At 52.1% G+C, this 13,500-nt stretch overlaps 1 protein-coding gene and 1 long non-coding RNA gene across 5 annotated transcripts in view; both read left to right on the top strand.

Annotated features, from left to right (window-relative positions):
- The first annotated feature begins 589 nt into the window (after positions 1-589).
- On the top strand, positions 590-10,262 carry LOC127479860 (uncharacterized). Of its 4 annotated transcripts, none has more exons than XR_007907683.1 (5): positions 590-2,825; positions 4,905-4,978; positions 7,344-7,431; positions 7,537-7,643; positions 8,147-10,262. It is a non-coding gene; the product is annotated as an uncharacterized LOC127479860 (long non-coding RNA). The 4 variants fall into 4 exon arrangements; XR_007907685.1 differs by having other exon boundaries at positions 590-2,479; positions 2,587-2,825; positions 7,344-7,643; XR_007907682.1 differs by having other exon boundaries at positions 7,344-7,643.
- A 975-nt stretch (positions 10,263-11,237) lies between these two features.
- The window catches only part of MAN1C1 (mannosidase alpha class 1C member 1), a 64,159-nt gene continuing 61,896 nt past the window's right edge, over positions 11,238-13,500 (top strand). The window contains exons 1-2 of the mRNA XM_051807286.1: positions 11,238-11,557; positions 12,410-13,344. Coding sequence (XP_051663246.1) covers positions 12,778-13,344 — 567 coding nt within the window. The 5' untranslated portion in view covers positions 11,238-11,557; positions 12,410-12,777. The remainder of the gene's footprint in view (positions 11,558-12,409; positions 13,345-13,500) is intronic.

Raw genomic sequence — 13,500 nt, forward strand, 5'->3', positions numbered from 1 at the left:
GATGAGAGGTTTGGGTTTCGGCTGGCTGACCCAGAGCCCCCGGGGAGCTCGGGGTGCTGGTGCCTGTGACTGCCACAGCCGTGTGATTCCAGCTCCAGGATGGCCCAGGGCACCCACCCGCCAGCTTTGCAACAAGCTGTGATTTATGGGATGCCTGTGGAGTGGCTGGTCCCCGTGTGATAATGAAGGGGAGTCTGTGATGTCCCTGCTCTGAGAGCAGGGAGCAGACTCATCCACCCCGGGGGTCCCCTATGTGTCCCCACACCACCTCTGCACCCCAGCTGACAATGTGATCCCACTTTCCAGCCCTTCCCTGGGCCGTGATCAGCAGCTGGGGTCCGATGGCTGCAAGCTGATCTCACTTTAACCTGGAGGCATGCAGGTATGGTCCTGCTCTTGGATTGTCACTGCTTCTCTCCTCATGCTGCCCCTGCCAGCTTCAGTTAAATATCATTGAATCCGTCTCTTCCACGAGATTAACTCACTCTCAGACCCTCAGGATGAACCACACACTGGGCTGGGAGTGATGGAGGCCAGAATCTGGGAAACATTCAATCTGGAGCAAGGTGAGCTGAGTCCTAACCTGCTTCGTGCCTCACGCTGTGGCTGCAGAGCTTGAAGCAGGGAGTGATAAAGCCTCCTTTAAATGGTGATTTAAAGGCTGGCTGCCCTGATGAGCTTGGGCTTTATCTGATTTGGGACCTACTACGGCCATCTCAGGGAGGTGCTGGAGTGATAACATAATGCAATATCTGGAAAGGTGGTTTCTGGCTGTGCAGTGAGAATAAATGCAGTAGATTGTAACCAGGGAGAAAACCATTATCAATATCTTCTCTGGTTTTATACACGTGGCTCAGAGATGTCACTTAATAACTTCTGTGCTGGACTCCAAACTGCCACCTGAGTTACCAGATCTCTTTAAAACCACACACAGGCTTCCAAGTTGTTTGAAAAAAAAAAAAAATTGTTAGATCTGAAAGGCCTTTCCAGCCCTGGTACCATAACTGTATTCCCTCTCCTCCAAAGTTTGATCCACCAGGTGCAAAAATCCTTTCAAAGAGCAAGAAGGTGGACAGGTACCTCAAGAGAAGAGACCCTTCCATGTAACAGGTGTTTTGCCATCAACCATTTGAGCACCTGTCCCTGAATTTTTCCTCCTCTCCAGGACAACTCTCAGCAATAGGTGTTTGGGGGCTGAAGTTTCCCCTCCTCTATCTCTCTAAGCTTCTGATGACAACCCTGGGATTTTCCAGGATGAAATGGAAAGAGCCCTGAGCGAGTTTGGGGGGAAATCTCTGGAAGCAGGCCATTAGCAAAGCATTAAAGGCTGGGCTGGGTTTGCCTTTGGCCAAGTACACACAGGCTTCCCTGGCTCCTGCAGGCTTCCCAGCCTGGATTTGAGATGCTCCTGGATGTTGCTGCTCCATCCATCCTGCAGGTGGGTCCCATGTCTTCCCTCCTCCACCCCACACAGCCCAGGGGCCATCATGGGCTCGGTGACTTGTGCCGGGGTGACGGCTGGAAAAAACCCCCTGACCAACTGAGACAGACACAAAGCAACAGCCTTCCAGAATCCACCAGGTGACACTGCTTTTTCCCTACCAACCACTGAGAAAATGAGCAATTCCAGCCTCCCTACAGTGCTAACTACTCCTACAGAGGTGCTTGGACAGGCCACGCTGATTAACTCCATGTCTCCTACAGCATTCCTGGGCCTGTGCTCCCAGGAAGCTCAGCTTGTCCCAAGTGTCTCTGGCTTCCAAGAGCCCCAAATCCTGGGAGAATATCAGCAACATGAAGTGATGGCATTGCAGCAACCCATCAGCAAGGCTGATGTCCCCACAGGTCATGTCTTCCACATCTTGACCAAGAAACCTCTGGGGTTTTTTTTCCTTTTTGAAGCTGAGACAGGAGGATGCCACCCTGAGACAATAATTTCCTTACCTCTCCCTTCCCCTGTAACTGCTTGATTTCTCCCTCCCTCGCATTTCTGATACCTGGCAGGTAGTTTTATAATCCCATAACTGTTATTTTTCTCCAGCTCTCATTTTCTGTTTTGCAGCCTGGCCACCTGGTCAGAGCCTTTTCCATCTGTATGCAGCGTGCACGGCTGGAGCAGCCCACAGGAGACCAGGATTAAAAACTGTGAGCTAACACAGCAGCTCAAGGCTCAGCAACACAAATACCTCCTTTCCCATTTTTTTTTTGGGCACTTCAGCCAGGCAGAGTGTCACCCTGACACGGAGGAGGGGGAGAAGGCATCGATCTATACAGGGTTTGTTGGGGTCCTTGAAGAGGAACTGCTTATCCTGGATGAGGATCCAAGGAAGATTTTTCTTCTTTCACGTGGATTAGGCATTGCCCTGTGTGCAAGATTAAGGTAGGAAAAGGGAAGCTGAAATATAGTTGGATCTGTGGGTCCAGCTATGAGATTTGTCATTCCATGGGACCTCTTCCACAACAGATGGGGAATGACCAGGTGGTGAGTCTGGGCTGGGACCACCCGGAGACACCAGCAAGGAAAAGCATTTTCCTGTTTCACAGGGCTTCAGCACCAAGAAATTGTTTTATTTTATACTGATCCAGGAAAAATTGAGAGGCCTCTGAGGACATTTCTGAAGTCAGCAGCAACCTGGAGGATGAAACCTTTGTCTCTCCCAGCACAACAGGGGGGCTGTGCTGGCCATCTGGCACCAGCAAAGCCCCACAGTCAGGATACTGGATGATACTGGGAAAGGGAGCTCCTCTGTCAGGAGAGTGCAGTGTCCTCTCGAGGGCCAGGATGACGAGGCACCTACAGGCCATGCCCTTGCAGATGCCACGAGGTAGGTGGGACATCTCTGCTCACTGGGCTCAGACTGGCAAAATGTCCACAGTTTGGTGCAGACCTCCCCAGGCTCGGGATAAATATAGTGCAGACAGTGATTCATCCCAGCGAGGTTTGGAGTGACCTGTTTCTCAGGTCGGGATGGATGAACTTCACCCTGAAGGTGACTTAGAAGTTATTTTGGGCTGCACTGAGCCCTTTCTGTATTTCAGGGTTTGACAGGGAGCTCAGTGCGGTGTCCAGGACAACCAGCTGAAGGGATTTGGCCTTGCAGGGGGACATGGACGCTCAAGAAAAGTTTATTTTTAAAACAGAGCAACAATCCTGCTTTTCTGAGGGGAAAAAAATAACCTGCAAAATAGGACTGTGACACCAGCACCTCTGCAAAGTGCGGACTCTTCTTTCATGGTTTTAGCTGATGACTTCCTGCGATGGTTTAAAATCTTAGCTTTTATTTCTGGCCTGGATCCTGATGATCTGGCACAGAAACTCCCACCCTGGAAATGCTGAACTCCACAGGGGCTCTGCTTTCCTGTTTTGGTTAATGGCTGGGCAGGGAAAAGGGTAATTCTGTAATTTGGCAAAGCGCTTCAACAACTTCTACTCCTCTCTACAGGGAATAGAAATACATTTAGTTGCTGGAACATCTGCCCCATTAACCTGATATTTTTCTTTTTTCCCTACGTACTATTGACCTCCTTGGAAGAGGTTTAAATTCTGCTTACCTTGAAAGTCCCTGGGGAGGGACCTCACCTGACAGGCACCAGGATCTGTGCAATTTATCCCAATCAATAACCTGGCAGCTCTGCATCACTCCAGAAGGAGGCTGGTGACATCTGAGTGGTGCCAATAAAATGCCCTTAAATCTTAAAATAACTGCCCAAAGGGATCTCCTGATCTGCTTCACCCTCCAGCCTGAGCTACAGTTGACAGATGATTTTAGCCAAGCCTTAGTGGTCACCCGAGGATGGCCAATATAGAGAGCTATAAGCTGGAATTTTCATTGCAGCACCACAGTTTAAATGACTTTTAGCTCTTTGGAAATGCTTCCTTTTCCCTACAGTGGAAGTATTTATGTTATCCCATTCAAATGCTCTGAGGTGTCCTTATTTCTCTTGGCCTGGCTCATAATGGCCTGGCTCAAAGGCATTAAAGTTTAAGGGAAATGAGCCTGGCACCAGGGCAAGGGGGGAAATACTTTTGGCTCTAAGATGGATCTGGTTGCTCAGGCTTCTCACTGACCACGTGCAGGGGAGTGACTCTGCAGCCCACTCAGGGTCTCTCTGCATCAATTCAGGAAAACAATCAAGGGGGGTCGAAAATTTGATCCAGTGAGTTTATCAAGGATTTCCTAAAAAGTGTCAGAGAGAATCCAATTAAAATCAGCAGCGTTGGACAGTAACTTACCCTGTCTGTGGACAAATGGCCTGAGGACCTCCGTGGCTCCCTTGCCATCAAGTCTAATAACTCCAATTAATAACTCTGATTAATAATCTGACCCCAAAGTTTCTCATACTGTTATCTCTTGCTGAAAGATTCCAAAACTGCTTGTCCTGTAGCAGCTGCTTTGATAAATTTCTTTGCAATGTGTGTAAACTGGTAGGTTTTAGTCTTTGACTTGTCTCCTAAAGACAAACGTCCTCTGTGTATCTTCCCATATGGTTTATATGAAATTGGTTTTTTTCTCCAGTATTTTTTAATAGATTGCTACTGAGCAGTGTATTAACCCCAAGGGTCTGCTAACCACAAGCTGGAAATCTGTCCTAAATTATTGTAGCACTTATCTATTAGTCCAGAAGAATTCACACACTAATCCTCATCTAAAACTCTCCCCGTTGGGCAGGATCCTCTTCAGACTCAGCACCAGAGCTGAAAACTGTCACAGCTCTGCTGAAACCACTGACCCTGTGGCACAATTATTAACCCAGGGGGCAGCTGGGGCAGTGGGGCTGATATAAACCACGAGAGCTCTGAGGCAGGTAATGAAAATGTATGGCTGTGTTTCATCTTTGGCCAAAACATAGAGCAGAACCAAAAGAATATATGGGTTTGTTGGGGGTTTTTTTTTGTCTTCTAGTCTGTGGACAATGAATATGATCCGCTTTTCTTCCCGTGTTCCCACATAGTGATTAATCTTCCCAGTGTTTGAAGGTATTGGTTGTTATTTTCTGGCTTGCCTTGAAATTCACTTTTAAAAAGCAGCAACAGTGGGATATATTTATATGATGAAAGAAGATTTTTCTGTGTGTGTGAAATATGCTCTCCTGACAACGTTCTCAGAGCAAACCCAGCCCACCCCTTCGAGGAGAGCAGAGATTATCACACTGGGGGAGAGCAGGGATAGCTGCTGGCACGTGAGGAGGCCTCTGGACTGCACAGATGGTTGTCAAATGAGTGGAAATTCACCCTTTGGAGGTTATTTTCCTTAAAAACTAAACCAGTCTTTAATGACTGCTAGGAAGCCTGGCAGTTTCCAAAAGCATTGGTCTGCTTGGCTCCTTCTGCAGCTGGAAAATTCCTGTATTTTCTCAAGTAGGGTCTCCTGGCACGCTTTTAGCTGTTCTCAGTCCCCACTGATGTCAGATGGGTCTGTCACCTCCTGGGTTCTTCCCAAACAATTCAGGTGTCTGCTAGGAAATGTTAGACAGCCAAATTTTACCTCAAAAAGAGGGGAGATCTCTCTGTTCCAAACAACTCCAGATGAAAACCTCCTATAGACAGCAGGTAATTCAGTCCCAGGAGGCCATTGGGACCACCACATCTTACACAAACTGCTTCTTGGGTTGACTCCAGGTGCTTTTTTGACACCTCAAACAAATATTTAAGTTTGGTTTAAGGTTATTGGGCTTTCTCAATGCTTCTGTTTGTGGAAAACTGGGTTTGTTTCACTTTCACCAAGTTCATCATGGATTCACCTGGAGTTCTGCTTTGCCTGAACTGCATTTTCTGACAAGTCAAGTCTCGGGCTGAAAATTATTCTTAGACTTTTTTCCACTTGGGATCTTATTTCTGAAGCCATCTAAAATAGGCTGTTGCTCCACATTCACAAGAGCAGATTCATTGCATTCCTGTGGCCCTTACCTTACTTAAGTAGGGGAAAATGGAACACAGACATTCTGATGATGCTGATTTTAATGGGGAAACAATGTGCAGGCTGCTACATTAGTCACCTGGTATTACAGGAAAGGAATAAACTAGAACTGTTTCTGCTCTTTTCTCCATGCACCTTCTGCTATGTTTCTGCTTTTGTACTATTTTTTAGCTTGTTTTATATTTTGCCTGGCACAGAGGAGGTAAGATTGCTGAGACCTTCACCATAATTAAGCAAGATTCTTCCTCTGATGAAAGCTCATTCCTACACAATTCTGGTTTAAGAAACACAGAACAGGTTGTTATCTCAGATGTGAATGGCTTTTTTCCCTTTTTCTAAGATAAAATATAAGCCTGGCTGAGGTGGTGGGGGTTATATTGTGTAAATGTTTCCTGCTAGCAGAGAACCATTGGAATTCTCAGCGAGGCTTCCGTGCATCCCTAAATGTGAGTGTTAATTCAGATAATTAATATCTCATATGCCTGAATGTGGAGTTGAAGGAAAAGCACCCAAACCTGCAGATATGTGTGATGTTGCCTCTGAATTCTGAGGGTTCGGGGGGCTAAATATCCATTTTTCTACACATTAAGCTCATTAAAATTATCACATGAAATTTGTCCTCCTGCACAGCACAAACTGAATTAAATCAGGGCAAAATCCACTACTGGTTTATCTGTTCTTGTGCCTTCCAGCCTGCAAACCTCCTCCTGGGCAGGAGCAGCAGCACAGGATGGTCACCAGATGCTGATGGGATCATTTGGAGGAGGAGGAGGAAAAAGGCTGCTCCAAGGAGCCAAGCCTTAAGCATATCTTTCTATACCTTTATCCTTTCCTTTCCTTCTCCTGCCTTTATCACCCACTTTATACATTAGTCTTCTCACACCATGTGCAGGTTGGTAGAGGAAACTCTCTCTGTTGTCAATACATCCACCCTGCACAGGTGGTATTTCCATCACCTGTTGGATTATTAGTACAGTTTAGCCTTTCAGTGTTTTATTAGAATAATTCCTACAGAAACAATCCTAGTAATCCCTCAGCACATGGTTTAATCTAAGCAGTCATGCTCCCCACTCCCTGTTCCTTAAGTAAGGAGCACACTCTCCCAGGTTAAACACCCCAGCAGCCCATGTTCATGGAGCAGATAACGAGGCTCTTAATTATCCAGGCTTCTCCACAGCCTCATGCCCTCTGCTTGTGTTTCTAAAACCTTAAAATAATCAATACCAGACAGATTTTTTCTGCCCTGAGTCATTACAGGCCATCAGGGACTGTTTTGCTCATTCTCCCTGCTTGGAGAAGTTTGGGGGCTGTTGTTTGTATAATGGATCAGCTGGTTTAAATGTATGGATTTCCCCTTATCTGATCACAACTGCAGAGAGACTGACACATCTATGCTTGGATAATATCAGACCTTGCTGCTTGCAGGTGGGGAACAGCTGCCTTGGGGCTGCACGGAGGAGGAAGATGCCTCAGAAGCTTCGTCCTCCCCGAAACATTCCCCTCTGGGCCACGGGTGAGTAAGAGCCCGGGGTGGGAAGTGGGAACAGCCACATCCATCCCACGGAGCAGGAGCCCTCTGTTCCCAGCACGGGGGGGACTCATCAGCTCCTCAGATCAGGCTGCAGAAAGCTGGGCCACAAATTGGGCTCTACGCCACGGTGAGGTGTCAGGAATCCTCCAGAGGTGGCCCCTTGTTCTGTCACCGCCGCGCTTGTTCCTCGGGAGGTAAAGGAGCCCTTCCTTTCTAAAGCTGGCAGTTCCAGCAGGTTTTGTTGTCACTATCTGTACTTTGTAGTAGCTGTCAACAGAGTTTGGGTGTCTGGTTTACATGCTGAGGCTGTGCTGTTTTGAGGATGCTTTTAGATGTTCTATCCCTTTCCATTACAATGAAACAAGGCTGGGTTGTTGGGTTGATTTCCTTTTCCTACTTTTCTCTCCCTTCCCTTCCCTTCCCTTCCCTTCCCTTCCCTTCCCTTCCCTTCCCTTCCCTTCCCTTCCCTTCCCTTCCCTTCCCTTCCCTTCCCTTCCCTTCCCTTCCCTTCCCTTCCCTTCCCTTCCCTTCCCTTCCCTTCCCTTCCCTTCCCTTCCCTTCCCTTCCCTTCCCTTCCCTTCCCTTCCCTTCCCTTTTTGCCTTCTTCCCTGCCTTCCTTCCTCTGCCTTCTCCTTTCCTTCCTTCCCCTTCTTTTTTTTCCCCTTTCTTTCTCTCCCTTTCCGTTTTTCTTTCGCAGAACCACATTAACTCTGACCCTGCTGCCCTCACCACAGAGCCTCTCTTCCCATCTCCCTGCTCTATCCTTTCATCGCTGTGATGCCTAAAAATCACCAGCTGGAGTGGTTCTGAGAGCCAGAGAGGGCTTTCTGGGGAATAACTGGAGTGCTATTCCAGCATCACGAGACATCCCAGCCTCTCCTGCAGCCACAACGGGAGCATTTTCTGCAGTGAGAGCAAAATAAACATCAAGACTCTTTAAAAGATAGTCTGGAGGGTTGAGTGCAATTATTGGGCCAAACTCCGTTGCCTTGAGTGTTATCTATCATTCTGTAGTTTTCTTCCTCATAGAAAAGTGGATATTAGATTCTGTTTTTCTTATGGCCATAAAAAAAAAGTAATTTTCTCTAAATTATTTCTTCCAGACCTGCTAAAAACAAGAATCATAATGCAGCAGGACCCCCATCTTCCCAGTAATTACACTCTGCCTCCTAACTCCTTCAACACCAATTTCTCAATTTATTTGGCCTCCGTCTGGAACCACAGTCACAGGCAGAGCTGGGCTCTTTCTTATTATTACATGGACAAAATTGTATTTAAAATGTAATTAAACATTTACCTTGAAGACAACACTTTGTCTTCTTTAAGAAGCATAATATCTTAATTTAACCTAATCTAGAAAACCTTCCATTTCTGAGCTTTTACCTCCAAGACAATGTTATGCTAAACACAAAGCAAAACAAAAAGATTTCCTAATTTAACCTAATTAAAAGATAAGCCTCCAACTTCTCCATTGCTGCTACCTGAAATGAGGAGGGAGGCGTAGCCCTTCCATTTGCTCAGAACTGTCTGTTTTATTATCCCTCTGGTTTGTTCTCTGCTGTCGATTTTTATTATCCTCCTTGATGCCCCCAAATCCTCTTAGGAAGCAGAGCCATCTAACCTTTCCCATCCTGGGGCCATGTCTAAGAGGATCAAGGGACCACCACCAGAATAGTTGGAGGGGTTTGGTTTTGGTGGTGTTTTGTTTGGTTGGTTTGGGTTTGGTGTTTTTTTCTTTTAATAAGGCTGAGACAAAATGCAGCCTGCTGTGTGAGGTCTCCCAAGGGAAAGAGGAGATTTAAGGGAGGTGAAGGATTATTTCCATTCAATGAGGCCGGGGCAGGTGCCAGGTGTGGGGAGAAGGGCTGATGGAAGCCCATGGAGTGATTCTGCCTTGCTGGTGCTGTTCCCTGGGGGGTTGCACGAGGCAGGTCAGCAGTAAAAGCCCTGCCAAACTGCATCCATGCTCGAAATACTGGAACTGGCAGCTGGCTCTCAGGGTTCTCCCCTTCTCCTTGTGAAGCCGGGCAAAGAAGCAAAACCAAATCGCCCTTTACGAGCTGCTCCCCTGGGCTCCGAGGAGCCTGTGGAGCATCTGCCGCGCTCCGCGAGCTCCTGCGCGACCTGCCAAGATGAAGCAGCTGAGTCTCCTCTTCTCCCTCACGGTGCAGCTACCGGGCAGGGAAGGGAGAGCAGCTGTGCCGAGCGTTCCTCCAGCAGCTGCTCCGGAGGAAACCAAACGCGGCGGGTGAGCGGTGGTGCCCACATCTCCCTCGTGCTCAGCCGGGTCCTGCCTCCAAACCGCAGGTTTGATGGTTGAAAGGGCGATTTCAAACCCAAACGATCGGGATGCAAATTTGCCTCCGAGGGGTGGCCACCGCGTTCAAGGTCCAGTGGGCAGCCACCAGAGCTAAAAGCACGAGGCTTTTCAGGTTTATTTTGACAAGAGGAAAACCTGCAGAGGCTGTGGAGGCGTGGAGGAAGGTGAAGGTAAAGATGATGCTTGGGCATGGCTGCGTCAGGAGCAGCTCCAGAATCCTGCTCCTAGAGTGGTTCTGCTACCTGCTTAAAGTGCTTTCCATAGGAAAATGACAATACAGTTACAGAGTTATGTTTCTGATACTCAGCCGAGCAGTTCAAAGTCTGGGGCCCTGCAATCAGCTCAGGTATTTCTCCCCTGCGGTGTTGGTTGTTTGTGCAGAAGGCACACACTGCGCGCAGGCAGACGCAAACAGCAGATGATTTCTTTCCTCTCAGCTCCAGCTCCTTTCCAGCCTACAAAATGTTCTCTTTTAGCTCTTCCAAGTTTAGTCACAGTGATGCTCCGGTGGTTGCGTTTACCCTTTCCTGGGAGCCTCGTCCTACCCACAGCACCCAAATCCCACCTCTGGAGCCCCATTCCCCCCATCCAGCTGTTCCCGATCAATTCCAGGTGCTGCCAGGTTTGGGTGTTGCCCTTTCTTCTCTTTCATTGCTAATTCTGCAGGCTTTGGTTGGGGTTGTTTTTATAACATTTATGAGCAGCAGCTTTGTTTCAGCATCTTCCCCTCTGGTACAGTATTACCTCACGGGGTCACTCTCAAATTTACTTGGTGTGGTACCTTGAAGGTTAAGGGTAAGGATTTAAGGATTTGGGGTTCATTGCATTTGGCTGTGGGCTCATAAAAACCAGAAAGGTTGTTTCCAACCTGCCCCCTCTGAGGGCCCTTCTCCTATCAGGCACTGAGGCAATGCCCTCAGGGCCATGGTACCCTCCGGGTACGAATCCCATCTTGTGAATTCTGCCCTTCTGGCACACATCAGACCTCGGGCGGGCTGTGCCGGGTAAATTCGCCCCTCGGAGCCCTCACAAGGTGTAAGGAGAGCCCCTCAAAGCCCTCATAAAGTGTGAAGTGACGGAAAAGCAGCGCTACCTCCACCCCCACCAGCCGAGCTCTCACAGCGTCTGGAGCCGCCCAGTACCCTCAGCCCCTTTTTAAAGTAGCTGCGCCCCCCCTCCACCAATCACAGCGGGCACGGCGCGTTCCTCGCAGCCAATAGGAGGCCGCCGCTGGAGGAAAGGGGCGGGGCCCGCCGCCCCGCGAGCCGGAGCCGGGCAACTGTGGTAAACAAGGAGGCGGGCCCCGCGGCTTGTCTGACATGCCGGACAGCCAATGGAAAAGGCGAGGCAGGCTAGGCAGCTAATAGCGAGCGAGGGCGGGCGGGGCACTGCGCGCTGATTGGCTGGCGGTGGCGGCGGGGTGACCGTTGGCGGGCGGGGGGCGTGGCGGGGGGCGTGGCGGGGGGCGGTGCCCCGGCGCTGTCGCAGTGAGCGGCGGGCGGTGCTGCCGTGAGGGGGCACCGGGGGGCGACAGCGGCCCCGCGGGTCCCCTCCGAGGTGAAAAGCAGAGGCATCCAAGTAGCTCAGTGCAGTTAGGCATTTCCCTCCCGCGTGCCTGGGTGGGCAGGGAGAGCGCAGCTGTCTCCCAGAGAGCCCAGCTTCTCCCCTCTCCTAACTGAGCGCTGGCAGCAGCGAGAGTGGGGCTCTCGCTGTTTGGGATGAGCGGGCAGGACTGAGAAGATTTTTTGCTCACTGTAGGAGCCGGAGAGGCTTGGATTTGTCAGAGGGGTGAGTAAAACAGGGCTGGGGGTAGGAAAGCGTCCGCCGAGCGGGGCTGGCGGCGTGTTTTGGGGGGGCAGCGCTGTCCCTGCCCGTAGGAGAAGGTGTGTTTTGGGGGCTTGTAGGGTAGGGTTTTAAGCCGTGTCCTGCTTGCTTTCAGGGTCTGAAAGTTGAGCGCTGTCTCTCCCATAAGGAGGGGATTGGTGTGGGGATGTGGATAACTCTTAACAGCCAAGCAGAGATTTGGGGGAAAGAGGGAATTTGCCGGCATCTATTTTAGCAAGAGCAAAACCCGTAGATTTTTAATTTTTTAAATTTTTTTTTTAATTTTTTTTGCCTTAAGAAGCTCAGCCCGAGCCGAGCTTTCCGCATGACTGGTTTGCAGCCCCATCGTCCCCCAGCCCTGCGCGGGTGAAGGCAGCCCCTGGCAGCCTGGAGAGGAGCGGAGCAGCTTCGTCCCTGTCTGTCTGTGCTGTGTCCCAGGGCACCCTGCCCCTTCCAGGGCATCCTGCCTCTCCCGGGCTGTCTCAGGGCATCCTGCGCCTTCCAGGGCATCCTACCTCTGCCGGGCTTCTCGCTCCCCGTCAGGGAGGAGCAGGAGGACCTTCTCGCTGCCCCTCTTGCCCCCCGGGCTTCCCTACCAGCCAAGCCCAGCAGCCCGGAGCTGGAAAGGGAGATGGTGCAGAGCAGGAGCTGCTCGCGGACTGGAGAGTTGATGGCAAGTCCGGAGAGAGGGAAAGCGAACTAGTGCAGCTGGAGGGCGGGAGACGGGCAGGGGACAAAAGCCTTGTATCGCCGGCTGCCTCCTTCGTTGGTGTTGAATGACCGCGCTCTTGTGTCTCTCTCCCCCCCGCCCCGCAGAAATGCTGCAGCATGAACCCACCGCCTAGAGAGACCGGCTCGCACCTCCCCGGCGCCGCTGCCTGAGCCAGCCCCACACCGCAGCCGTCCGTCCGTCCGTCCGGCGGGGAGCCTGCACGGGGAGCGCCGCCGGGAGCAGCCCAGCCCAGCCCGGCTCCGGCGGGATGCGCTCGCCGCCGCCTTCATGCCGGCAGGGGGGACGCTGAGCCGCCGCTCCGCCCGGCCCGGAGCCACCCACGTGCGGTCCCCGGTGAAGGCGGCCGGTGGTGCGGGCGGGCACCGCTGAGCCTTTGGCCGCAGGAGCCCGCGGCGCTCCCCGGGGCGGCGGCGGCGGCGGGTCCCGCCCGGCGGCCGCGATCCGGTGCCCCATGGTGGTGCTGCGGAAGCTGCCGGGCATGCCGGGCTGGCCGGCGGCGCTGGGGCTGCGGCTGCCGCAGAAGTTCCTGTTCCTGCTCTTCCTCTCGGGCCTGCTCACGCTCTGCTTCGGGGCCCTCTTCCTCCTGCCCGATTCCTCCCGCTTCAAGCGCCTCTTCCTACCCCGCCGGGCCACCGCCTCCGCCTCCTCTTCATCCTCCGCCTCCTCGTCCTCCGCCTCCTCCTCCTCCACCCGCGACACCGACCTGCCCCGCAGCCCCCCCGCCGCCGCCGAGCCCCGCCACGCCAGCCCCGCCGCCCCCCGCCGCCTGCGGGAGAAGCTCCGCACCGCCGCCCGCATGGCCGGCCCGCCCGCCCGCACCGCGCCCGGCGCCCGGCAGCAGGTGCAGGGCGGCGAGGGGCGACCCGAGCCCGCCACCGGCGCGACCCCCGCCCGGGAGACGCGGGCTCCGTTCCGCTTCGACTACGAGCGGTTCCGCCGGAGCCTCCGGCACCCGGTGCGGGGCGGGCGGCCCGGAGAGGACCCCGAGACCCGCGCCCGAAGGATGAAGATCAAAGAGGTGAGGAGCGCCCGCGCTACTCTCAGTCAGCCCTCACTGCCGTGTCCCCCTCAGTCAGCCCTCACTGCCGTGTCCCCCTCAGTCAGCCCTCACTGCCGTGTCCCCCTCAGTCAGCCCTCACTGCCGTGTCCCCCTCAGTCAGCCCTCACTGCTAGG

The sequence above is a fragment of the Manacus candei genome, unplaced genomic scaffold (assembly GCF_025592945.1).
Source record: "Manacus candei isolate 608988 ecotype Guabito, Panama unplaced genomic scaffold, ASM2559294v1 h1tg000070l, whole genome shotgun sequence".
Taxonomy (NCBI): Eukaryota; Metazoa; Chordata; class Aves; order Passeriformes; family Pipridae; genus Manacus; species Manacus candei.